Source organism: Alligator mississippiensis, chromosome 3 (assembly GCF_030867095.1).
Source record: "Alligator mississippiensis isolate rAllMis1 chromosome 3, rAllMis1, whole genome shotgun sequence".
NCBI lineage: Eukaryota > Metazoa > Chordata > Crocodylia > Alligatoridae > Alligator > Alligator mississippiensis.
The window spans coordinates 58,968,654-58,995,138 of NC_081826.1; the positions used below are offsets into that span (position 1 = coordinate 58,968,654).

Consider the following 26,485-nt stretch of genomic DNA (forward strand, 5'->3'; position numbering starts at 1 on the left):
GCTGGCCATGCTAACATTGTGGCTCTGGCAGCAAGAAGATTGAGTGGTGGTGGCACTAGTTCCTTGGTTGCAAGCAAGTGCAGTGAAAAGCCTTGTGGGTCAGATGACCCTATTCCTCAGGTTGAATCCAGCCTGTTGTGACACCCCTACTTTATCTGTGTAGACATCCATGTTGGTTTGTTTCCTGACTCATTTTTGCTGGAAATTACCTAAAATAAAAAACTTTTAGACAAAAATAAAATGGAGACTTGTCACAACTTTTAGTCTATTGAGCCTGAACTTAATTGATGGCTCAGTAATAAATAAAATTGAAGCTGTGGACCTGGCTTCCTGTAACATCCACAGACCCCAGTAATGACCATAGGCTCTACATGCACATGCCTGCCTCTCCTCCTCCCCCAACCCCCTGGTGAGTCAAGTGTCATGCTTGGCTTTTAAACAGGTCTGGTTGTTATAGCCATAGATATGCCAAAAGTTAAAGTTCTGTCAGCATTTGGCACTAATAAAAATGTATTGCGTAGTTGGCAAGTTTCATTAGTATGTTTCTTTTTTTTCCTCTCCTGGGGATTATCAGCACTTGCCACTGAGAAAACAGGATACTGAAATTTGTGAACAAATTGTTGGATCTGGTATGACAAGTCTATGTTTGCCCAAACATATCTATATCAGTAGATCTATCTATATAAATCTATAGAGATCAAACATCTATATATAGATTAGATATATCTAGATCTAGGTATATAATTTGACAAGAAATTAGAAGACAAAAGTTTGAGATTATACATTACATGGCCCAAGTCACTTGTCTACCCCTGAGCCTAAATTTTCACAGGCTAGATTTTCTCCGATGTGCTATCAGAATCTTTCTTTACTGGGCCAATTTTTTCTTTTAGTTCAATGTGGATTTGTAGTTTACAAATAAAAAAAAAATCTTCTGGTGTGATATACAGGATTCTTCTAGGGTTTCTGAAACTCATTACTCCTAATTCTTGTCCTGAGTGACATTAATTTATTGGCGTTTTCGCCTTCTTCATTCAATGTGTTAAATTTCTGCATGGCTTGGTACAATTCTGTTTCTGGTTGAGTTTGGAGCTGGAATACTGTATGTAAGGATTTAAGACCATTGGCAAAATTTGTAGAGATAATTTCAGATTTAATACTTTTGTTGGTCCAGTTCAGTTAGGTTTACTATGGTTTCATGAATATACTTTTACTTTCTACTCTTGGTACCAGTAATTTTAAAGTTACTCATACCAAATTGATTTTTACTGTCACATTTATCTGAATCCAAGACACAAGAGCATAAGAAGTGCCATACTGGGTCAGATCAGTTGTCCATCTAGCCTAGTACTCCGTCTTCCACAGTGCCAGGGTGGATGCTACAGAGGGAGAGCATTGAACCTAACAACTTTGAAGATGACATTGAATTTCAGAGTACCTGCCAATAATTAGATTCTATGCATGGAAAATTATAAATCTGATATAAGTTTCCATCTATAGAATGAATTTAAGATGACCCCCCCAATAATTTTGTTCCCTCAAAGTGAGTGGCCAGACAGACTCTGCCTCTTTCCCCCTGCCCTTTGCTCACTATGCCTTTCCCACTGCCACTCCTATCACATGCCCCTTGCCCCCCCCACACCAGTCCTCCTGCTGCCTGCCCCCCTGTCCCTAGCCCTTATGCTTGTCCCCCTGGTTCCTAAACCCTGGTCCCCCTCAAACCCTCCTCCCCTGCATTCCTGATATGAGTTCCCTCCCCTGATGCACAAGCCACCCCAATCCAGGAAAGGTGGTGGCTCAGTTCTGACTTTGGCCCCCAGCTCAAGCCTGGAGTTGGAGCTGAGCTACTGCCTGCCCAGGTACTCAAATCTAAAATAAAGCTTTTTTTCCTCCCATGCTGATTGGGGGGTAAAAAAACTTGTCTGGGATTTGAGCAAATAGTGATTGAATTAGCTGTGTGTTAATAAATTTTGAGAGTAAAGGTCTCAGATTTTACTTTCTGGAAATAGATTTACCAAAATGTATTATGAGGCTGTAGCTTATTTGTCGTTTTCCACGTAGTTTGTTGAATTTTTAAATTGGATTTCTGGGCTTTGAGTGAAGCTAAGTCTAGAGTGCATCTTCTGAAGCACAAAGTGAGCACTGAGTACCAAACCGTGTATAAATGCCAAAAAACGCATAGTTATACAGCCATCTAAGTGCCACATAGGTGTGTGAAGGGGAAATAGGATCTGGCTCTCAAGGACTTGGCAGACATCACACTTAAGATAACGTGGCCATGTGTTCAGGCAATTTAATGTATCCACTAAAAGGGAAACCAACCACAAAAAATATTGCGCACACAGTGTGTAATTGTACTGTGGCTGGTTTCCATCATCCCTTAAATTAAATGTGTAGCAGAGCTAGGACTGCATTTGAGTCTCTTACTGACCCTGGTGCGGTTTCCACGGACTGACAATTGGCTGATTGTCGGCTGGCTTCAGGAACAACAGCAGGGTCAGTTTCAGCCCTGATACAGTCCTGATCCAGCTGACAATCAGCTGATCTTTGGCCAGCTCTGAGGACCACATGGAGCTGGTTCAAGCCCTGGTGTGGTCTCAGAGCCAGCTAACAGCTAGCTGATTGTTGGGCACCTGACTTTCAATTCTCTGGTACAGAGGGAACCTGGGATCATGATCCTGGGCTCCCTCTGCACTGTCTACTAAGGCACGATCAGGATCTGATCTTTGATCCCAAAATCCTTTCCTGCATATATGGAATGTCAGGAGGTGTGAAAGTTGGGATTGGGATCAGATCCCATCACACCTTTAAATGAGCATGTGTTACAGCCTTAGTCGTACCTGTATAGTTTCATGGTCTTCAGTAATTGTTGGATTAGTGATATGAATTTGGAATAAATTAGCCCGGCACCATAAATGAAGAGAAGAGCTAATAAGTGACAACACATTTTACTTCTAAGTTAGAAGTCTTGACTTTACATAGGGACAGAGCTGTTTGAATAAGAAAGTGCCTCATTCCTTTTTCAGAACACAACTTCAATGGATCTAGTTTAAAGTGAATTGAGACAGCACACAATCAGGGGATTCCTATTTGCTGTTACAAACAGAATTAAATTTAATGCATTGGTCAATCTAATTTGTAAAACCCTGATAAATGTCAATAAAATATGGGGGGGGGGGGGAATTTTGAAAGCAGTCTATGGAAAGGATGAGAGAAGTAAATACAGTACAAGCAAGTGTTAAGTTCAAAAAATTGTCACAGCTAGTGTTACTGGAAAATTGAAGTAATTTAAATATAAAGCAGTATTCAAAGCCTCATCTTTTTTGTAGATTTTTTTTTTTTAATATCAGCTTATTGTGTTAGTCAAAAAATAGACTTGACATATCCTGATGGCATGTGTCAAGTGTAAGCAGAAGAGAAGAAATACTATGATCTAATGGGACATCATTGGATATTGAATGATCCAGAGAGAGGTTCAGGGTCTGTGCGGACCTTGTGTTGTCTGACAGTGGACTAAGGATAGTGACTACATAATTATATAATAATTGAATTACAGCAAGTTAGAACATGTTTAAAGCTGTATAGACTATATTTTTTATGTTCTTACTTGCTGTTATTTCTGTGCTTAAGGAGAGGTGTGTGCTAAAGGATTTCATAAACCTCAAGCCAGGTGGTGGTTTTATTGAGCAGCAAGCCACAAGTAATATGTGCAGATCATTCCAGGAGTATGAATAAAATTCTTAGCATATCTAGTTTGTGCATCATTGAAATAATATTAACACATCAGTTTGTTTTTGTCATAATTTTTTAGAATAGGTTTGCATATTAACCATGACTCTCTTGCCACTTAGAACCATATTTTCAAAATGTACCATATTCCAGACTTTTTTTTCTTCAAGTTACTGAGATATTTACAGCTATGCTTTTGGTCTGGCAATTTCCTTTGTTTTTACACAACTTTCAAGGAAGAGCTCTGATCAGAATTGGTAGTTTGTAAATAAGCTATCACTTTTATGTCCCTGTGCCATTGTATTGCCAACCTTCCCATTTCCTTATCTGTTCATGTCTTTGAAGTATTTCAAGTTACATTTTTGTAAGTGTTCTTCTGATTCTGCTTTAATATTAGTAAACTGTTTTGTTCACTGTATTCTTACATCTGTTATCTCAGATGCAGGAAAATAAAACCAAAGAGAAAGGAAATAGAGTTTTATGTTGAGGTAGAGGATAGAGCAAATCTTTACACAGGTTGTAACTTAGGGATAAAGGCTTAAGTGGGACGTAAGTCCAGTCTTTCAGAATAACTTTCCCCTGATAGTGTAGAGTTATGGATAGGTGTTATTTTGCAACTCCACAAAAATGTGATAAAGGGACATGCAGGGGTTCCATCCTCCTTGTAGAAGGACTACAAAGCTGCCTCAAAGGTAAGCTGTGCAGCCAGGGGGCAATAGTAGGCTGCATTTTTTTGGCTGCTCTTACTCCCAGGGGAGCTCAGTCATTTACAGCCTGCCTGCCCCCCAGCCAGAAAAGCAGCAGCTGCAAAGGACAGCGTCTTCCACTCCTGCTAAGTCTGCTGCCAGAGACCCAGCTCTTGCAGTTCAAGGAGGGAATTCTTCAGCCCTAACTGCAGGCCTTATGTGCCTCCCTGATCCATCACTCTGCCGATCAGTAGAGTGAGTGTATGAGGAGGGAGGAGTTGGGGTAGAAGAAAAAATCTGCACTACCCTTTGAACAGTACTGGGGCTACCTGGTGCTGTTCAGAAGGCAATGGGAATTGCTAAGATTGTTCAGGTGCTTGTGGCTGCAGACCTATAGCTCACTGCTGGAAGGTCTGTCAGGGAGGCATCCACTTTTCCTCCCTTCCCTCTTGGAAGAGGTGGGAGAATGGAGGGCTTGGGATACTGGGGACCCCCATTTTGGTATGTGTAATGCAGTGGTCTCCAACCTTTTTAAGTAGGAGATCACCTTTGGCATTTAAATGCAACCTAAGATCTAGCGTGTACTGCCGCCACCCCCCCAGCAGGTAAGTTTGTGGGGAGGGAAGGGGCGGGGGGCAGATCGAGGCAGAGGGAGAAAAAATTATTTGGGGGCATGCCTCCCCAGCAGGCAAGTCCCACCTGGCCAGGGCCCCACTCAGCTTACCTCTGCTCTGCCTCTGCGGTGCTGTCCGTCACCACAGGGGCCTCAATCTAGCCCCTGCCCTTTCCCTCCCCCATGGACTGACCTGCTGGGCTGGTGTGCGTGCATGCATGCATGTGGGCACTCAGCCCACCCACCCCAGCCTTGGATTTACTTCAAGAGGCTCTGAGTTCTACTGGTGGATCAAGATCCACTGGTTGGTGACCACTGGTGTAATGGAACATGTGTTACATGTAGCACTAGAAAACAGCCATGTTGCTGTTCAAAGAGTGAACAGTTTGTGATCACTAGGTTTCCGTATCAAATTCCTTGAGTACCTGTACATTTGCATTTTGTGTTGGCAAAAAGGCCCTTTTCCTGGCACAGATGTAATGCATCTTCATCGCCTAGGGAGATGGCATGTTTTAGTTGATTTCCTATATCAAGATATTTGTATAATCTACATGAGAAGGTAAAATACTAAACTTGTTCCTTACATATGCAGCTTGGTTTGCTTTGGCTTTTATTTTCATCATCAGTAGGGATCCTGGTTTTCTCTGTTTGAAAATTGCAAATTCTCTGATTTAAAAAAAAAGTCTCTGATTAACCCCCTCCCCCCAAATCTGTGATTAAAATGAAACGCCACTATATAGTTATAGATATATTTACAATTTTAAACCAATTTGGAAGCCCACCAGTGCCTCAGTTACTATAATAAAAACCCTGAAATTTTTATTACTATAATAAAAACTCAGTTCTAAATGCCTATAAATCTTGGTATTTGATTCTGGGTTTTTATCAAGGTTAATCAGGACTCCCGTTGCCCCCTTCACTCACCAAGACACAGGTCCAGGCCCCTTACTCTCAAGCTACAGCCCCCCAGCCCTGTTGGTGCCCCTCACTCCTTACCTACAGACCCCTGCTCCCCCAGCCCTGCTGGAGGGGGCCCCCAGCTGCCAGGGCTACAGAGCCAGGGACCCAGGTCTACAGCCCCCTTCAGAAGCGCCCAAGCCCTGGCTGCTGCCCATGGAAAACGGCAGCTGCTGTGGCAAAGCGGAGCCCGGCCCTCCCTCCCCCGTGTGTGGCATGGCTGGAGCAGAGCCCGTGGTGGGAATGGGGGTGGGCTGCCTGCGGTGGGCTCAGGCTGCCCTCCCCATGGGGCCTCCATAGCCCAGAAGATGGGACCCAGTGCAGCAGGGCAGAGCAGCGGGTTCCAAAATTGTTGCCGCCACTGGGAGCTCCATGCTACCATGGCAAGGCTCCCCCTACCCGCCCAGCAGGAATGAGGGGCACAACTCTGTGCCACCACCCCTGTTGCTGCCGGGTGGGCTGGGGGTGTCTCGCTAGGGCAGTGTTGGGATTCCAGCAGCAAGGAGCTTCCTTGCCCAGCCCCACTCTGCGCTGCTGTGCTGGATCCAGCCTGCTGGGCTGAGGAGGCCCCAGGGGGAGAACAGCAGGATGGGGAGCCTGAGCCTGCAACAGGCAGCCTGCACCTGCCCTCGCTCCTGCCCCACGCACAAATTTGAGGGGCATGTTCCCCTCCTACCCTGCTCCGGGGAGTGCATGCAGTGTCAGGGAGCCAGCTCCATCCCTGCCCCCCAGATAATCTGCCCACAGCTCCATCCTGTTCCCCACTAGGGCCCTGTGGCCACACATTCCAGCCCTGGGCCCCAAGCCCCATGCACCCCCCCAGCTGTGCAGCCCCAGCCCTGCCCAACTCCCTCCCTTGCTATGGAGGCCTCAATACCCTCTTATCCCTTCCAGACTTACCTCCAGCTCTCCAGGCTGCTTGGCGGCTATGTGCGTGTGTGAATGCACATGTGAACATGGTGCCCCCTGCCTAACTGTCCTTCTCTGCTCCCCGCATCTAGTCCGTTGCAGGCTGGAACTCTGCCAGCTTGTACAGCTCTTAGCAAAAGTGGAAAATCCATGGTTTCTCCATTAAAAGAGAAAATATATGTTTTTTTTCTGTAGGAAATGGAAAACCTGGTTCCTTGGTCATCACTGATAATGAAGCGTAGTTCCAATAATGTTGTCACAGTAGATGGTTGATTTAGTTGCTTATATGTGTTTTAATTACAGTTGACTGGATAACATTACTAAAGCTCTGTCTCTATTTCTAGGTGGATTGTAGACATGGAAGGTGCTCCAGGAACATTATATGAAGGAGAAAAATTTCAGCTTCTATTTAAGTTTAGTAGTCGATACCCTTTTGATTCTCCTCAGGTAATAAGTTTCTCTTTTTCTTGATTTAGAGCCCTCGTTTAGATTTTAGCTGCATACCACATGCTGAATGTTACATTGTCTATCCTTTTCATAATACAGTAGCTCAGCTTAGTTATATGAGTTTGTTAACATGTTTGTGCAGGTGCCACGTCTTTTTAAAATGGCCCTGCAGTAGATGACCTTGCCTGTTGCTGTCCACTTATTTTTCTAGGGAGAGCAGAGAAAATTCAACATTTTTTGTGAGTTTCACTTGAATACTATCAGAGACATTTTATACTGAATGAAATAGCAGCACAGGTAGTTCTGCCTCTACTTTCAAAGCTATAAAGGTAGGGTGGAAAACAGCCTGCTTTTTCCTGTACCCTTGCCTCGGATTTTTGGTACTACTACTTAAAGCTTTTCTTACAATTTCCTTTCTGGTTTCTCTTCTTATCTTGCTTGTTTTTGATCCTTGGGAAGTAGGGTAACTAGGACCACATCTGTGATTGTGGCAGGGAAATGTATAGGTGTGATGGCATAGCATGAGAGGCCTGTGATCCAATTATACCACAATTTAAGTAGAAATGTTAGTTCATTCTTTCCAGAGGTACCATGTCTACTCTCTTTGACCTCTTGGCTGAAAATTCCAAGAATGAGAATTACCACATTTATTCACATATCTCATGCACCTTGTTTTGGGAATGCAAAATGAAGAGGAAAAATATTTTTTTTCCAGACTTCCCTGCCACAGTCTAGGCTTAACCCTCCAGTCAGCATGGATAAGGGGTAGAGTCCTGTTGCAAGTGTTACTCCCCCTCCCCCTTGCTGCTTGGCCAACACAGCTGTTGCCAGATCAGCAGCAGCTGTGAAGGTTAAACTTGTAGCTGTGTTGGGCCTGCAGCATAGGTAGGGGGAGTGAGGCTGATGATGGGACTCCACCCCTGCTTCTTGTGACTGAACCGTTCAGCCCTGAGTGAGCCAGTACCAAGCACAGACCCCTACCACCATTCCATTGTTCTCCTGCCTCCATTCCAGCATGGACATCAGCTGAAATGCTTAAGACAACCACCCCAACTTTGGATGGTGAATTTTCAGGGAAATTTTGTGTATGATGTGCGATTAAATGCGGCAGTACCAATTGTGATTTCTGTAGAATTATTTCTGTTGTGCCACTTGCTTGAAAAGCTTAACCACAAAGATATCATCAGGTACTGTAGTAAAAACTAGAATGCTGACTTTTCAGTCTTAGGTTTTAAGGAGCAAACTGGCACCTATACATCTGCACCCATCAGGTTTGCAGTGAACTACTCACAGGTGATCCACAAGAGAGTAGCCACTTTCATTTGGTTCCAAGTAGGTACTCTTTGTACTTGTTACCCAACATGTGTGTGTGGCTGTGTGCAACTTAATGTAAAACAATAAACCAGACAGGGGTACATCGAAAGAGATTTTTGGGGTTGATACCAATAGCTGATTTTTAAGGAGGCATATCGGCCGATACCAGTCTGATTTCTGATACCAGCTTGGTAGCTTGGAGAGCTGCGTGCAGCTGGTAAGTCTGGTGTTGTGGGGGGGGGGGGGGGGGCAGATCAAGGCCCCGCAGTGAGGGAAGAGTGGGGCTCAGGCTGTGGCAAGTGCTGCCCGGGCAGGGCGGGCATGGGATGGAGCCACGGTTTGTCACAACGGGGGGGTGGCTTCTGCTGCTGCACGCTGCTCATCTGGTGCTTATCTGGTTGCTCCTGCCATTCTTCCAGGAGGGGGGGGGCGTGTGCCCCCGGATCTGCACACAGTGGGCCAGGAAGAGTCCCGTGCAGCCCTGCCCCCAGCCCACCCTGCTCAGCACAGATCCAGGTCACACGTGCGCCCCCCCCAAACCCTCCCGGTCAAGCAGCAGGAGCCGCCAGACTAGCAGCTCCTGGATGAGTGGCATGCAGTAGCAGGAGCTGCCCCTCCCTGTGCCGCCTCCTCCCCCCGAGAAGCTGCAGCTCTGTCCCGTGCCCACCTTGCCCCAGCTGGGCAGCACTTGCCCCAGCCCCACTTCTCCCTCACCATGGGGCCTTAATATGCCCCTTCCCTTCCCCCTCCCCTTCTACCACACCAGACTGACCAGCTGCCTGCAGCTCTCTAAGCTGCCGAGCTGTGCTCCTCGCTGCCTACATGTTGTGCTGTGGCTATGTGCATGCATGGGCATTTATCGGCCTAATTATCAGGCACATCAGGCCGATTTTTCCAATATGGTCTATTTTCTTTTTATTGGTGCCAATCCAATATCAGACCGATGCATCAGTGCACCTCTACAGACAGTACATGTACACTTATTAGCACAGAAAACAAGTATTTAAGTACAGGTTGCTTAGCTGTTGTAGTTGCCAAGAAAGATAAAAGTAATACCATTTTAAAAGTGCACCTTATAATTTTTAACACCCAGATTCTAGCCAGAATACCTATGTATTACAAATTTAAAGTTTAAACTTTTGTCACTCAAACACTCCATTGTTTTCTATCTTGAATACGTGTTGTCTATCATAGTATGCATGCACTTGTTTCCTGAGATGTGCAAAGGTTTTACTTTTCATAAGACGAGAGATTACTTTAAAAAAAAAGAAATGCATTGCTGGACCTCTGAAGGTAAGACCTTGAATATTTGAATATCAGTAAGCAAGCTGATAGAAATCTGAGGTGGCGTGAAAGATGGTTTTGTGGTTAAGGCATCAGGATGGGTCTCAAAATATCTGTGTTCAGTTCCTGTCTCTGCCATAAGAAATTGTGTGTGCCATTAGGCAGTTTGCTTTCTCTCTAACAGTCCCCTTTCCCCAACTTGTAAAAAGGAGATGATGTTTCCATACTTCTTACTTTTATGGAGATATGCCCATAAAATACTTGGAGCATGCCAGCACTATGGTGATGGGTCATAATAAACATCTATTCTGCATATATTATTAGGTTATCTAATAGTGGGTGTACACTGGGAGACTGTTAATGACAGATGGGGGGGTTGGATGAAGTGTGTTGAGGTTGCTCAGGGTAGGACTTTCCTTCCATTTCCACCTAGCTTTCCTTTGAATTCTGAGCCAATTGTGTATTTTAGGGATGTGAAACACATGACTCACAGGCTGTCATTGGGTCATGGAATCTGGGAGAGTGGCTAGCATAGGCAGTGAAAGGGGGGCACTAATGGGGCTTAGCTCCCCCAAATATAGGGCAGTGGTAGGGCCACAAGGCAGCCCAGCTGTGGGCTTCTGGCAGCTGCAGCAGGGATGAGGGAAGGGAGCAGGACTTGGCCAGGGGCAGGCACTGCACAGCCAGTGGAGTGTGGGACAGCTGTGAGCAGCTCGTCCGGGGGATGCAGCTCCCACCACTGTGCACACCCAGGGAAGGCACGGGTGAGCATGTGCCCTCCAGATCTACTTGGGGCAGCAGGGTGGGCTGCAGCTGTGCTGGGCTCTTCCTAGCAGGGGCTGGACCAGGCTGCGCTCGGGGTGTGCAGCGGTGGCGCTGGGAGGAAGGCTATGGGGGGCTGCATCTGCTCCAGAATTCGCCATATTTCCCCCCAAGCCTCTTTCCCAGCGCCACTGCCACCCATCCTAAGTGCAGCATAGCCCAACCTCCCCTATGGGAACAGCCTGGCACAGCCCTGGGCCCAGCCTGCAGCCACAGCCCTTCCCACACAGATGTGGGGACACGTGCCCCCCAGGATGCGTGCAGCAGCAGGAGCTGCCTCTCCCTCCCCACATGGTGTGCCCCCTGGACAAGCCATGGCTCCGTCCCCTGCTTGCCCCAGTTGTGCAGGGCCTGCCCCTGCCTCAGCCCCACTCCCTTCCCTTACAGACCTAGCTGCTGGGGGGGTCACACACATGCACAGTCAGCCCCCCCAAATAACTTTTTCACCCTCTGCCTATGGTGGCTAGTGGTGGGTTATAGTCTGTCACTCAACCCAAGGGATTGAGGTATCAGTGGACACAGCCCCCAGCTGCATGGGGAGGGGGTGAGTGAGAGCTGTGTTGCCATAGCTGTACTCACCTTGGAGCTGCTCCACCCACTGCTTCTTGTGCTCCTTCCACCAAAGCAAGCACCTACTTGGCCAGTAGGTGCCACCCCTGTAAAATTTTAGTTTGGTGTCTTTAAAGTGATGTAATTGAGAAGGCATTTTTGCATGTTGCTGTGCTGCACTTACATTTATAAGTACAAATTACATTTAACCTTACAGTATTTCACATTTCATCAATGCTAGTTATTTAGGACCAAATTTTGTTACCTTTATTTCTATTGATTTAGTTCCTTATTTTGCAGAAGATCCTGTAGAAATCAGTGGGCCTACAAAGTTGTGTGAAGTACCTACTCATTGTAGGTAAAAATGGCAGAATCTGACTCTTTAATATAACATACTACTGTTTGTAGAAGAAGATGTTTTTATCTCATTTAGAATATTAACAAATGCTAATTGCATTTTTTTTACTTTTTAGGTCATGTTTACTGGTGACAATATTCCTGTTCATCCCCATGTGTATAGCAATGGTCATATCTGTTTATCCATTCTAACAGAAGACTGGTCTCCAGCTCTTTCAGTGCAATCTGTTTGTCTTAGCATTATTAGCATGCTTTCCAGCTGCAAAGAAAAGGTATATTGCTTTTTGTTTTGTTTCTGTTTCAAACAAGCAAACAAGTATGCCTTCACTAAAAACGTTGAAACATTTCGATACTGTCAGTTTAGAAAATGGTGTATTGCAACGGAAGCATAAACGACAATAATTCACTAAAAATGGTGCTCTGCTAGGAGCCTGCAAAAAGAGGCTTGAATAGAATAGAACAGAATGTAATAACTCTACCATTTTATTAGGCTAACTTGCATCTTAGTCAATATAAAAAGTTATCCTAACAGAAGTTCATAAGTGACTGTAATGAAAAGTGCATTTTGAGTAGTGCAAATGTCAGTTTGACTGCTATATTGAAAGCTTTATGGGAGCAAATAGAATGTTTTTTTGAAAAGAAACTAATGAATCCTAATAAGAGATGCACATTATTTTTCTTGCCCTTCATATAGCTACCAGTACATGGCTACATACAGACATTTGGGGGGAGGTTAGTGGGGGGGAAGGTTAGATCGCATTCAAAATGGCCACCAGGTCTAACAGTTTGCCCAAGTATGGATTTGCAGCTAGTTAGGTAGATCTACTTGCAAACTGTATAGAAGTTCAGGAAAGTTAGATCAGTCTAAAGCTGGGCAACCTGTTTTAAGTTAAGTATATTTCTGAGTTGTAGTATAACTTAGGTCAGTCTTGCCAGACCCTATCTAACTGAAATTCTGTACAGTTCCCAGCACATCCCCAAGGCTGGGAAAGCCCAGCTGCTGGTCCCAGCCCTGAGTCCGTGCTTTTCCTACCCCCTTCTTGGCACTGGGCTATTTTTAGTCCCCTGGCCCTTTGCCCCCCACCACCAGACAGACAGACAGTCCACCCCCCAACCCTCCAAACACCCCATCTTGCAAACTGCTCCCTATCCCAGTTTTATCAGTGTTCATTTATGCTGAGACATGAGGAAGTAAATCGGTGGGGGGAGGGATGGGAGAGTGGATTCACCGGGGGGATTGTTTGGGGATGTGGGGGTTGGGGGCAACCCCCTAAACCCCCTCATGGACCCTGTGAGACCTGCTAATCTCACCAAACCCTCCTGGACCCCACCAGTCCCCTAGCAGACCCCACCTGCCTCCCCAATCCTGACTTACCTTAGATCAGATGGCTATTTTTAACATGATCTAATCCTGGCATGCAATTGTTTTGGCTGGTTTGCCGCTTACAGAGTTTTGGCAAGCTGTCATGGGCTACATGGGTAGCCCCACCCCTTGACAGATGCCCTGCCCCCTGGTTGCCATCTTGTGACCAAAAGTCCTGCCCCCTAAGTCCTGACCTTTGCCACCAGAAGTCCCCACCCTTGCCCCTAGAAGTAATCCTTTCAGCAAAGGGTTTTGTTATCTCGGAACCAGAAAAATACCAAATTATATTCTAAAAATCAAACTTCTACAACAGGGGTAGGCAACGTTTTTTGGCCGAAAAACACCACAATGCCTACCTCGGAAGGTCCCGGAGTGCTGGCATGGCAGGAAAAACAAAATGAGGGCAAGGGGTACGTGGCAGGATGCCCTGCTGTGTGCACCTCAAGGCAGACAGCAGGGCAGCTCAGCCCACCTTGAGGTGCCTGTGAAGTCACCGCCAGCAATGGAGCTGATGCTGGAGTTGTGGAGCCTGGCACAGCTGTTTGCAGCCTGCCATCTGCTTGCTGCAGCTGCTCAGAGCTCGCGCTGACTAGAAACAGCTGCGCCGGGCTCATTACCCCTGTGCCGGGAGCGGGGGAGAGACCAGAGCTGTGCTGCCTCAGGCCCCTCCCACACTGCCCGCTCTGAGGTGTGCCTGCATGCACCAGTGTGGAGCTGATGCCGGAGTCCGGCACAGCTGTTTGGAGCCTCCCGGCTGCAGCTGGCCCTGGCTCTAGGGAGCTGCTGCCAGCTGGGATCCCAGACTGCTCCCAGAAGGCAGCTGGGACGCCGGGCTCCGTCACTGACAGCAGCTACCCAGAGCCAGAGTTGGCTGCAGCATGCCAAGCAAAATGGCCTCACGTGCCACGTTTGGCATGCGTGCCAGGGGTTGCCAACCCCTGATCTACAATATTCATTAATTTGATTTAAAAATTTTTTTTTTGTCCTAATTTACATGTGTTTGTGTAGTGTACATAGAGGTGATTGCACAATAGCTTAAAATGAAGTGTTAGTCTTGTATATTGGGGGGGTAGGAGGAATAAAGGGGTGGGTATAGGTTTGTGTGGGGGGTTGTGGGTGTGTCTGTGGCAGGCTTGTGGGGGCTGTGGGTACGTTTGGGGTGAAGGAGCATGTGGGTCTGTGTATGGATATGTGGGGTGTGGGTGGGTATGGGGTTTATGGGGAGTTGTGTGTGGGGGAAGATGGCTGGGTGTGTGTATGGCAGTGCAAGGGGGGGGGGGTGCATGTGTACAGTGGGATGTACATGTAGGACTTGCCCTACAAACTCTTTCTCTATCTCTCTCACACTTAGACTCGCACCCCTCCTGCTCCTGGCCCTGGGGTACCAGCATGGGGTCCCACTGTCCAGTGATGCAGCTGGTGGCTGGGAAATGGCAGCTACAGGGAGGGGGGATTGGCAGCAAGTGGGTGCATCAGAGCACAGTAACAGCTGGGCGGGAGCGTGGGGCCCAGGGCAGGGCAGCTGGAAGATGGGGCTAGGCTGGCAGGGGCTCTATGGTGCTGAGCCAACTCCCTCTTCTCCCTGCTGGTACAGCCCGGCTTGGCTCCATAGAGCACCTGCCAGCCTGCTCTGGACCCCTGCCGGCCCTGCTGCTTTCACCACTCTCTGCCCGCCGCAGTGCTCTGGCACCACATGGTTCCCGACTGCATGGCTGAGACCGCAGAACACAGCAGGAGCTGGCCTGGCTTGACCCCAAGGACTGTGGCAATTGTCTGTGGTCCTCTCCCCACCCCCGCATTTTTATCTGAGTTTCCCTCTCTGGTAGAGGGAGGTGGGGGAACAGCCCCAGGGTCCCAGGCCAGAAGCCTCTGCTAGGCAGAAGCTTCTTGTTGTGGGTGGGGTGGGATGGGGCTGGTCAGTCCTTGCTGTAGGGGCCTGCCACCAGCTTATCCTGGGTCCTACTTCCCCTGGCTCCTGTCATCTTTGACAGGCAGCCAGGAGCAGATAAATACTAAGTTTTTAGGGGCCCCACAAGCCAGATAGAATGACCTGATGGGTTATACTAGAACTTAAAATTTGATTTGGAGTTAATTTACAAAAGGCAACTCTTTTATAGTTCTGTTTTGCTAAATGGGTCCATTTATATTATTGGCCAAGCACCAGAAAATGTAGCTTTTATCATATAAAAGAAGCTGTTTTTGATTATTTCTGTAGCTTTTATGTCTTCACTTGGATCATCCAGTGACTTTTTTTCCTTTTAAATCACTGTTAATTAACTACTGTCCTACCTATGTTGATGGGCTACAAGTCTTCACACATGAAGACCTAACTTCACTCCATCTGGTCAACTTTCCCAATCTACAAGAGACTTTCTGTAGACTTGAACTGGAAGCTATCACTGAGATGCAATGAAGCCAAACTGCAAAAAAGTGTTTTAAATTGACAGTGGTTTAAGGTTCAGTTTACATTTGTTAATGACAATGTGTGTTTAGTTTTCTGTCTAAAGCTTTCCAAAGCATTTGCAGGCACTATTGCTTTAACTGAGTATCTATCCTACTTAAAATATTTTTTGCTGACAATGTACTGAAGTGATTTTTTTTAACCAGTGTAGGCAGGACCTGACCCTATCTATTAAGTAAAAGCTTACTTAAAAAGATGATCAAATATGAGATGCTGATTTATTATTTTTTATATTGTAGAGGCGACCTCCAGATAATTCATTTTATGTAAGAACATGTAACAAGAATCCAAAGAAAACAAAATGGTGGTATCATGGTAAGTATTTCACTTAGAGCAGGAGCTATTGACAGCTTTCAGGATGAGTACAAATGATACGTAACAAAACTTAAAGGAGTCCATGATTTTAAACACTTAACACTTAGTGAATTTGGAACTTAAAAATTCTCCCGTAACATGGAATATAAGTATTCTAAAGGAGCATGAGTGAATAAAATTTATTAGGGAAAAAAAATGTGGTCCATCAGGAGATGAAACGGTTGTTACTGCTTAGAAAAATCTCTTACAATAGTCTATTGCGATACCTACCATTGCAAATTTTTATAAGCAATATATTTAGCTGTTTGTTCAGATTAAAAGAAAGTGTAAGAAACACACAAAAGAAAAAGGTATTATTGTCCGTTGAAGTTGTTTTGGAACAATTTCAAGTAAAATTTGGTGAGCTATAGTAGTTCTTGACGATTGTAAACCCTATGGGAGAAATAGGTTGCTGAAATAAGCTAGATTGCTGTAGTAAGTTTAATACAGAACTGATCTGTTAAATACAATAGATGTTTTATTGATAAAACACCTCTAATAACTCTGTTCTCTAATTTTAAAATGGGGAGTTCTGGATTAGGGGTTGGTGACATTTTGCCACCACAGGCTGCTCTTTGCTATCCAGTCCCCTCTGTGGGTCTCATCTCCCCAGCAATCAGCACACTTCGTGGAGGGAATAGATAAATGCAGGTGCTAGGACCCTACAGATGACTCCTCTGTTGCTGTGGCTGGAGTATGCTGCTAGATCTAGTTTGTTCATGGGCTGGATCCAGTCTGTGGGCTGTAGATGGTTATTCTTCCTTGGCAATGGAAATGTTGATGTATATCCTGAGCAAGTGCACCAAGTGTGGAGTAGCTGACTCCCAAACTAAAGTGTCTTTGGTTCAAAATACTCTTTGGTTAAAAAAATATTTTAATATATAGTTGATTTTAGATATTAATTTAGTCCCAGTAAGAACATGTCAGGTAGATACTAAGAGAGATTTAGGTCACTTTAATCTGTTAATCACTTGGAGTGTACATTACCTTATTTTCACTTTCAAAATTTGAACTTAAGTAGAGCAAGTCCTGTTATGCACAAAGCTTATATGATGGCTTAAAACCTTTTGAGTAATTGTTTCCTCTTTCGTTTTTACACTTCAACTTCTGTAACATGTTTGTAATCCTTCTTTGATTCTAGGTTGTTATTTTTTTTGTTCTTTTTGGGGTTTTTTTAATTCTCCTTTGGCTACTTCTGAAGAATGTTTTTCTTGACTGAGTTTCTTGTCTTATTTACTCTTGATGGTAATCCTCAAAGAAAACTTTCTATTTTTGAATCACCACTTTTGTGATCTCATTGGCTGTAATATAAATCTTGATTGGTGATGGAATAAATAAAATACCATTCTTTATGATTAGGATTGAAGTCTTTATACAGTAGCAATTTTCTGGTGCTATTCCAGAGTTCTTCAAAGTAGGAAATGCAGGGAAGGATGGAAATCTAAATAGGAAATTAAACATGTTTATCTGACTATAGAAGAACGACTAACATTTGTATGATTACCAGGAATATTCTAAATATAAAAATAAACATGGTCATCAGTTTCTAGAAGTTGGTAGCTGATATTTGTGTCATAGTTAATTTAAAAAGGTTCTACTTATATTCAAGTAGTCACTGGACACTTTTTTTTACAGTATGGGTCATTTACCAAACCATTGGTTTCTGATTGAAAGCAAAACTATACAAAATAATACTAGTATAAAAGCAGATAAGTATAGGTTAAGATGGATTACAGGCGAGAGGGCAAATATTACGTTCTCAATGGTCCTTTACTGTCTTTCCCCTTGAAGACCTGCTGGATAGCAGAAATTGAGAAGACCTATCTTGAGAACTCATCTTTCTGCTTCCTGCAAAAGAGCTGTCCTCAACCCCCCTTAAATTTTTTGTTAAGTTATGTTACAACCTGCTGTTTTGAAGAGAGAGGGAGAAGAGTCCATTATATTTTTCCAATATCCTTGTTGGAGGGGCAGAAACATTTTTCCCTTTTTCCAGAAAGGGGGTGAGGGTGGCTCTCTGAAAGCCAATAAGGAGTTCAGTGAGAAGTGAAAAGCATGTCAGGGTTAATAATCCAGTGAAGCTATTACAGACTGACAGGTAGGCATTATGCCCATCTTTTAAATCTGCCCTTCTCCCATCTCAGCCCTCAAAGTTTGTCTTAAATACCAAGGGGAAAAAAATCAATAATAGTAGGGTCAAAGTAGCATTGTAGCTGTGATGGCCCACAAAATATACTAAAAGCAATAGAGTTGATTGAATAAAAGCTGTTACCAAGCTTGCCTTGCTTCTGAAAACATCACTGTTATGAAAGACTTGATCCTTTCCCCTGATCTTGTCCCTATTAAACAGGGAATGGGTATCTGTTCTCAAACAGTACCACTGCTGGTTTTCCTAGAAGTACTTTACCTGTGACTGTCTGTAGATGGCTTAGATGTTCACCCTTCTCCCCTTACGTCCATCTAACTGGTCTTGGTGATGATGCTTTCTAGTTCTTCTCCCTTTTGATACGAGTTCTCCTAACCGTATATCAGTATGCAGGACATAACACCTTGCAAACAGGCTGGAGCAGAGAAGGATTAGCATGGGGTGCATTTAATTTAAAGTACCAACTTCTAAATTTAAGGAAAAAAGATAAATATTGATAAAGTTGGCTCTTGTTTTTTCTGTTGCCAGATGGTAGAGTAATACGTGCATTAGAAATAACTAGTGAACCAACTATATTCTGTTCAATTTATTTTTTGTTGCAGGACACATGTTTTTAGTTAAATTGCAGTGAAGTGCTGCTGCAAGTTTTGAGGTGATCAGTGATTTGGCTACAGGCTAACATCGAATATGAATAACTTCACTGTAGGATAATATCTGAAAGCTGGGTTATAATTGGGATAACTTTTTCAGGAAAAATTTATAGTAGCATGGGGAAATTGTCAGGAAAACGTACAAAATCTGAAAAAGAAATTGGCCTTTGCATTGAGTAGGGGATTTTTACAGTGTCCTTTTAGATTCCCAGGCAAGTGCTAAATCTCATCTAAAAATGCTCCAATTGTTTTTAGCTTAAGTCCACTTTCATGGATGTATCTAAATAGGCTCTGGTATGTAAAATGAATGGTTTTGACTGATTTTTGGCATTTTGGGAAGCAAGACACTAGTCTGAAGGCTAGTCTGTTCCCATTAACTCATTATGCAAAACAGCCGCAAAAATAATCTTCTACTGTGAACAGGAAAATAAAATTAAAGGTTCAATGTATGTATAGATTTGATGAGAGTTTCCTTTCAGATGAAAAATCTTGGCATTACAATGTCAACATATTATTCTTTGTCTTGTATTTTGCCAGTTAGTTTTTGTTGGCTATCCTTGAGAGTAGTAAAAAGCATGGAAAGTCTAGGTTGTAAAAAAAATCATATGGGTAGAGAGAGAACTGTTGTTTAGCTTTGAGCACAGTTACGGTGACAATATGGTTTGTCCAAAATATGGCCTCCCTGTTACTTTTTTAAAATTCTGATTGCAGACTCTGTCTTCCTTTATTCTACATATCTCTTACCAGCAGCAGCAGCACTTCTTAGCCACTCACTAATAGTTTTTTTTAACAAAATATGCATACTGTACTATGAGAAACCAAATGCCAAGAGGGAATGTTTGTTTGTTTTTTAAATTTTAGGTTTATAATATATGGAATATTTTGAATTGTAAACTATTCAAAATACATTGTAATTTTTGATAGACACATTTTCCTATGCAACCCCAAGCCGCCTCATATTTATCTTGTTTTGTAATCTCTCCATTTTCCAACTCCTTATTGGACAAAATAACAGTAGTCAGAATTTGGCATATTTTTTACTTTTCTTGGTATGTATAATTTAGTTGTTTCTGTTTTAAAGTACCTTGCAAGTTAGGGCTCTGAATGTTTATGTATTTTCCATAAATCTTTTTTTTTTTTATCTTAAAGATGACACATGTTGATGCCACCGTTTTGTGATCCTCGTAGCAGAAGATAGTCCTACTGAGAAAATGAGCACTTTGATCATTCAGTCTTTGAACTTTAACCTTTGACTGGAAGTGACCTATAGGCAATGAAGACTACTTCCTTTGACTGCATTTTTACTAGTGTGCATTCTGGGCGCATGTTGATCGCTGGTTCAGTCCATGCAACTGACATGCTTTTATTAGTCATACAGTATTAATGCAGATGTCTGGAAAAGTCAGAATAATTCCATTTATTTTTATTTTAAGCTTTTGGGAAGAATTCCAGGTCTTCATGTATTGTGCAATAACAGTGACTTCCTTGGCGGTTTTGGTGCATCCATTGCCGGCAATGGACTTTGTACCAGGAAACGTTTTGATCCTGCCACAAAACAAAAGATTGATGCATGATAGAGTTTATGAAATGTTTTAAATGTATTGGGATTATAAGCAAGGGATCCAACATTACTTCAAAAGCCACCCCATTCTTTTACATTTGGATTCTATGCACTGTGATCACAAAGCTAGCAGCATGACAACATGCTTAGCTAAAGGACTATAATAAGATCATTGCATATTTATTAAATTGTTTATTTTCTGTCAAATTGTTTTAACATGGAAAGTTTTCAAGTGACATTGGCAGAGAGGTACAATGTTATCCCTATGGTGAAATAAATATACCTTTTTTTTGTATATAATTATTCATATCTCTGAAGCAAAGGTATGAGTAATTTAGGGTGGGAGTGATTTAATCAAGATTTTATTTTGGCGATAAGAAGATGACAGTGATATAACTGAATTTGCTGCAGTCCATAACTGGGCTTGAAATTTGTACATTAAAGCTTATTTCCAAATAGATTGCACACTGTTACTTCCTGCTAGCCATCAGCATGAGCCCTACTGCCTACACGATATTTCATTTATTTATGTTTGAAAACAATCCATATAACATTTTTTTGTTTGTGTTTAGTTTCTTTTGTTGTGTTGTATGTCATGTTTGAATGTTACAAAACAATATTTTGATTGAAAAAGCTTTGTCAGAAGATATTTTTCTTGTAAATTATTTCTTTACCTTGTAAGCATCATCCTGTCTTTTAATCCTGTACTATAAAGAAAGAAATACATTTTTGACAGAGGCTTAATGTTTTGACAAAAAAGTGTGGACCTTCTTATTTAAGTTTAGACAAAAATATATTTTGTTAACTTGATTGTCCCACACAGCCATACCACTTTTTTTCTGGACTTATTTCACAAAACTTAATTACAACGAGTTTAACATTTTTCTACAGAGAAACAGTTGTTGAATAATAGATAATTGTTCTCACCACTATGTAATTTTGTGATACTGCAAGTAGGCTGTCTTTTTAGGAAGCACTGATGTCTTTTATAAACTTACTACCTTTACACATATGCAAAATTTCTATAACATTGCTGTTTTTACTGTTGCCTTATTGTTGCACTCTTTAAAATAACTTCTAGTAGTCAGTAAATGAATGTGTGAATCAATAACTATATTTACTTGATTTTTAAAATAAGAATCAGAATCACTAAACTTTAAAAGAATACCAGAATTGGCTGAAAATATTAAAGTATTTTTTTACTGATGTATAGTAACTGACAACATTTTATAGCCTTGTGTAAACTTCTGTATGTTACTTAATGTTTAAAACATACATTTTTAAAAAGTGTAAATGCTGAACTCAGGGTGAGTAGAACTCAAATGGATCTGCTTTAGAGAAGTGCTATATACAGCCACTGAATTATGGATATTGTCAGTGAAGTGAGGCTACTTATGAAACTGCTACCTTTTCTACTGTATTGAGTCCTTTTGACCTTTAAAACTCAACAGTAAAAAATTAGTTAAGTTACAGATACAAACTTGGTATATATAAACTTTCACAGAGAGCCTTTAAAAATCTTAATTTTTATTAAGAGCCAAAAATAATAATTTTGAGGATATGAAATAGTTGCGCTCCTATTATAACTAACTTTATTTAGCATGAACTTGTCACTGTAAGTTAATCACCGCTCAGTTAGTGTTTGTGAACTGTTAGTATGCATGAGCAGTAACTATTTTGAATATTTAATCTGTACTTTCATATTAACTGCTCTGTATTTCTGACTGACCTATCCTGCAGAATTCCATGTATTTATCTTCATATAGCTGGCTCACATAATGGATCATGTCAAACACTCATTCTGGTAATCCACAGTAAAGAAACATTACTATGGTATATAATGCCTCTGAAGAAATTGTTACAGTGCATCCTGTCAGATTCAAGGAACTGTTTTTATACTGTGGATTGTGATAATACAGTATAATGGTTTCAAAGGAGCTTTATGATGTACTGTATCTTGTCAAAGATACATACTGTAGTGTTAAGCATTCTACTTTGATTCACCTATCAGCATTATGCTGTGGATTAAAATGAAGATGAATAAGTAAATCAAATAGCTGCCTTCTTTTATGCTGCTCCTTAAAACAGAAGTGTATATGAAAATCCTGTAGTACGTTAAAATAAAACAAAAAAGCAAGGTGAATTTCAAGAGAGAACATCTCGGGATATCTGTCCTGTGGTTTACAAGGGAAAAGCCTCCACACAAATATCCCAGTTCTGTTGCTGGTCTGTAGGTGAATTCACCTGTGTACAGAGAGCCAGTACAAAGCGTATGTACCACTTAAGCCTTCCAAATCATGCAGTTACTCTGACAAGGCTGCTATGTTGCAGGACAGAGTATAAATTAGTTGCAAGTTGGGCTGACCTCCCATGGATGAATTACACCCTATGTGTGAAACTCTTATTTGTCAATAGGGGTTCCTTACATGAAGGAGTGACAGAATTAGCTCAAAACTACCTTGCTTTTCTTTTATGTCAATGCTCAAATTGTTGAACATCTTGTGTTTAGTTTGTTTATACCATAACGCAATAAATGTTTTTAAAATAGATCACTGAGCTTGAATGGAAATAAGTGTGACCTGGTCATCATGAAGTACAGAAATGTTTCCCTGTTCTTTACATTTAGCTGCCTTACACAAAACTGTTAGAGTAATTCCAAAATTGTGTTATTGAAATGAAGAATGGAGTTTGCTTATTGGTGAGGGGTTTAATCTTTTTTTTCCCCAGAAAGTAACTATTGCAAAGGCCTAAGGAAATGCTTTTCTGAATTTTAAATGCAGTAGTATTGGAAAAGAGAGAATCCACTGGATTATCAAATACTGGCCTGGTGCTGTTTTTCAGCTCGCATGGGTGCTTATACATTCTTATAGTATGGTCCAGGTGTCTTTCTGACAACCACTTTAAATGCTGAATTGGGAGTTGGATTGCTACATAGCCTTTGACTTGCTTACCTTTGTGGGAGAGTCCATTATTTCACTTAGTACACTTCTGGGCTGTTCTGTTATATTGCATTACATTGATAGATTTGTTCATAACTCTTCAGTTCTTCCTCAGCAAGGAATGAAACATTTCTTCCATTTAAAAAAGAAAAAGATTCTTTCTTGGTATCCACAAAACATTCTGTGAAAAATAAGGTATTTTAAATTGTATCTGATTGACTACAGACATCTTTGTATGTTTGTTGTTAAAGGAATACTTTATTTCTTAAAATCTAGGACAGTTGCAGTTTGCAATTCAATATTAAAATTACTTTTATATTAAGTTCCAGAATAGGAACTGAATCTTTGCTGATCTCCCTATTCCCTGTTTTAAGGACAAAAAGCTAGTTAAATTGTTGCACTGGAGATGAAGAGAATGGATTTGTGAAGAATTTTGTGGTTTCAGTTGTGAAAACCCATAGCAGCTGCACTTATATTAGTTTAATTTCTAATGATACCATCCTTGGGAAGCGCCAGTCACAGGAAGGTCAGAGGAAGGAGGGGCAGCGGTAGCTCAACTCCTCCAGGGACCCTGGTTTTCTGTGATTAAAAAATCACAAATTCTCTGATTACAAAATTGCAAGTTCTCTGATTTAAAAATCCATGGTTAAAAATAAATGTCCTCCACAACCCCCCCCCCCCACAGTCTTGCTTGTGCCCTTTGCCCTTGCCCCCAGCCCTGCTGGAGGGGACCCCAGCTGCTAGGGCCATGGGGCCAAGGACCCAGGTCCACAGCTCCTGACCCCCAACGGAAGGCAGTGGCTGCTGCAGCAGGAGCACAAGCCGGCTTTCCCCCCGCCCCTCCTGCTGCTTGCCTGCTGTGGGCTCAGGTAGGACTAGCTTCTGGCTGCAGCATGCACTCCCAGTGGGCAGGGGGGATCCTGCTCCCCACCTTGCTGCCCTCCAGAGTGCAGCATGTGCAACCTGGCATGGCAGCACACAGGGAAACATGCACAAAAGCTGCATGAGCTGTGAGCTCTGCACTGACCTAGCCACGCTTCCCCTGAAGGTGGGGGCAGCAGCGAGGGGCGCAACCCTGCGCTGCCCCCCCCTGTACACAGAGGAAGTGTGGCCAGGGCAGCTTTCCAGCCTTGCTATGCCCTGCTGTGTCAGTTGTACATGCTGCAATCCAGAGGGCCTGGGGGAGGGAAGCAGGGCGGGAAGTGCAGCATTTGCAACCAAAGGGTTGCAGCCAGCCAGGCAGTCTAGTGGGGGGGGGGGGGGGGGGTTGCAGCCTCCCCGCTCCTGGCTGGAGGGGCCAGGCAGCTGCACCTCCCCTTCCCCCCTGGCTGGAGAGTGCCCAAACTGGCTGGGGGCTGAGGGACTGTGGAGGCTGCAACCCCCCTGCCTCCTGGCTGGAGTGCCCAGTCAGCTGCAAACCTCCCTGGTCCTCAGCTCCCAACCAGCTTGGACACTCTGGCTGGGAGCGGGGGAGGTTCGCAGGCCCCTGGGTACTCCAGGGGGTGGGGAGGGGCTTGCAGCCTCCCTGCTCCCTCAGACCCCAGCCAGCTTGGGCACTCTGGCTGGGAAGGGGGATTTGCAGCTGGCTGGGAACAGCGGGGATTTGCAGCTGGCCAGGCACTCCAGCCAAGAGTGGGGGGGCTGCAAACCCCTCCCAGCTGGAGTGCCTGGCCAGCTACAAACCTCTTTCAACCCCCCAGCCAGCTTCCCCCATAGCCTTGCCCTGCCCCACACCCCCAAACCCACTTACCTCCAAGAAGAATGAGCCTGAAGCAGCCTCTGATAAGAGTGAGCGTCGGGCCCCACCCTTCCCCCCTCTCCCTTCCCCTCCAGGCAGGTTTCCCCACTCTTTTTGCAAACAGCTCTTGCAGGCTGGAACTCAGCCTGCAGAGCTCTTTGCAAAAGGAGGACATCCACAGGTTTCTCTACTAAAAGAGTAAATCCACATTTTCTGTGATTTAAAAAATGGGAAATTCATGTTTTTTTCTGTTTTTCTGTGGGAAATGGAAAACCCGGATCCCTGCATGATCAGGCACAGTTGAGTTGTGGGGAAATTCCCTCCATCTTCCCCAGATGATCGCGGAGGAGTTTAGCAGCAAGCAGTGTACAGGTTTTACTTGTAATTCTTCTCACAGATAAAATCCAAGTAAGAGGAGCCAAATAGGGGAAGTCTTAAAACATTCTTGGAAATTAAGGCAATTGGTTGGTTACCTGAAATGTTTACGTAGTATGAGAAGCACAGGGAATAAACAGGAAGAATTGGAAATACATTTTATTTAATTAAACTTAGATTATGATGATGCATGACTTCAGGAGCTATAACTAAAATGTCCATGTAACCTGACCCTTTTATTAGGCGTAACTAATAAACCCACTTTTGATTTAATATATAGTATGATTATTGAACAAGAGGCTGTCAAGTCACTGATTTATTCCCATTAAACAGAGTCTGCCATGGCCACAGTTGAGGTATTTTGACCTGGGAATATATAACCAGTAGCATTGCTGTGTCCTTTCGTCTACTTTGGTCTAGCTCAGGTGTTGGCAACATTTTGGCCAGGGTGCCAAAAACACCCAAACTTCAACTTGGGTTGAGGCAGAGGGTGGGAGAGCCTCAAGGGGCCCGATCCTCATTGCTGGCAATGGGTACACCCACACCTCCAGCAGAGGGAGGGAGAGGGGCTGGTGTTGCACTGCTCTGGTCCCTTCCCTGCCCTGTACCACTGCAGTGGAGCCAGTTCTGGAGTTGGTTGCAACTGTTTGCAGCCTGCCCACCACATGCTACAGCTGTCCAGAGCCTGGGCTAGCTATGGCAGGCTGTGCCAGGCTCCAGAACCCAAGCTGGGTTCCATGTTGGTGGCAGCTGCATGCACGCCTTGGGGCACATGGCCAGGAAGGGGCCTGGGGCAGTGCAACCACAGCCCCTCCCCTGCTGTCCAGCCTGAGGTGCATGTGGAGCTGCCATGGAGCCTGGTGCAGCTGTTTACAGCCTTTTGGCTGTCTGCCACAGAGCCCAGCTGCTTGCAGCAGAACTGTGATGTGCTGAGTGAAATGGCCTTGCATGACATGTCGTGGCATGCGTGCCAGGGGTTGCTGACCCCTGGTCTAGCTGATAGTTAAGACCATGATTGAGGGGGAAAATTGTACATCCTCCTAGGGAATACTGTGGGGGAATCTTTCTCATTTTCCCCATAGAATTTATTGGTGAAGACACTGCAAATGTCGGGAAAGCCAGCTGAAATTTCTGTCATGTAATGTTTAGAAGTTACTTGGATTAAATATTTAGCAATTCATCATTTCTGTCACTTTTAATGTGCACTGTAAGGTCTTTTTGACTAAAGGTCAGA

The 26,485-nt window shown here is 43.7% G+C and overlaps 1 protein-coding gene across 3 annotated transcripts in view; it reads left to right on the forward strand.

Moving 5' to 3' along the window:
- Positions 1 to 22,748, forward strand: part of UBE2W (ubiquitin conjugating enzyme E2 W) — a 56,040-nt gene extending 33,292 nt beyond the window's left edge. For all 3 annotated transcript variants that reach the window (XM_006272219.4, XM_019498647.2, XM_019498646.2), the window contains 4 exons: positions 7,239 to 7,341; positions 11,784 to 11,939; positions 15,731 to 15,806; positions 19,788 to 22,748. In XM_006272219.4, coding sequence (XP_006272281.1) covers positions 7,239 to 7,341; positions 11,784 to 11,939; positions 15,731 to 15,806; positions 19,788 to 19,801 — 349 coding nt within the window. In that variant the 3' untranslated portion in view covers positions 19,802 to 22,748. The remainder of the gene's footprint in view (positions 1 to 7,238; positions 7,342 to 11,783; positions 11,940 to 15,730; positions 15,807 to 19,787) is intronic.
- The last annotated feature ends 3,737 nt before the right edge of the window (positions 22,749 to 26,485 follow it).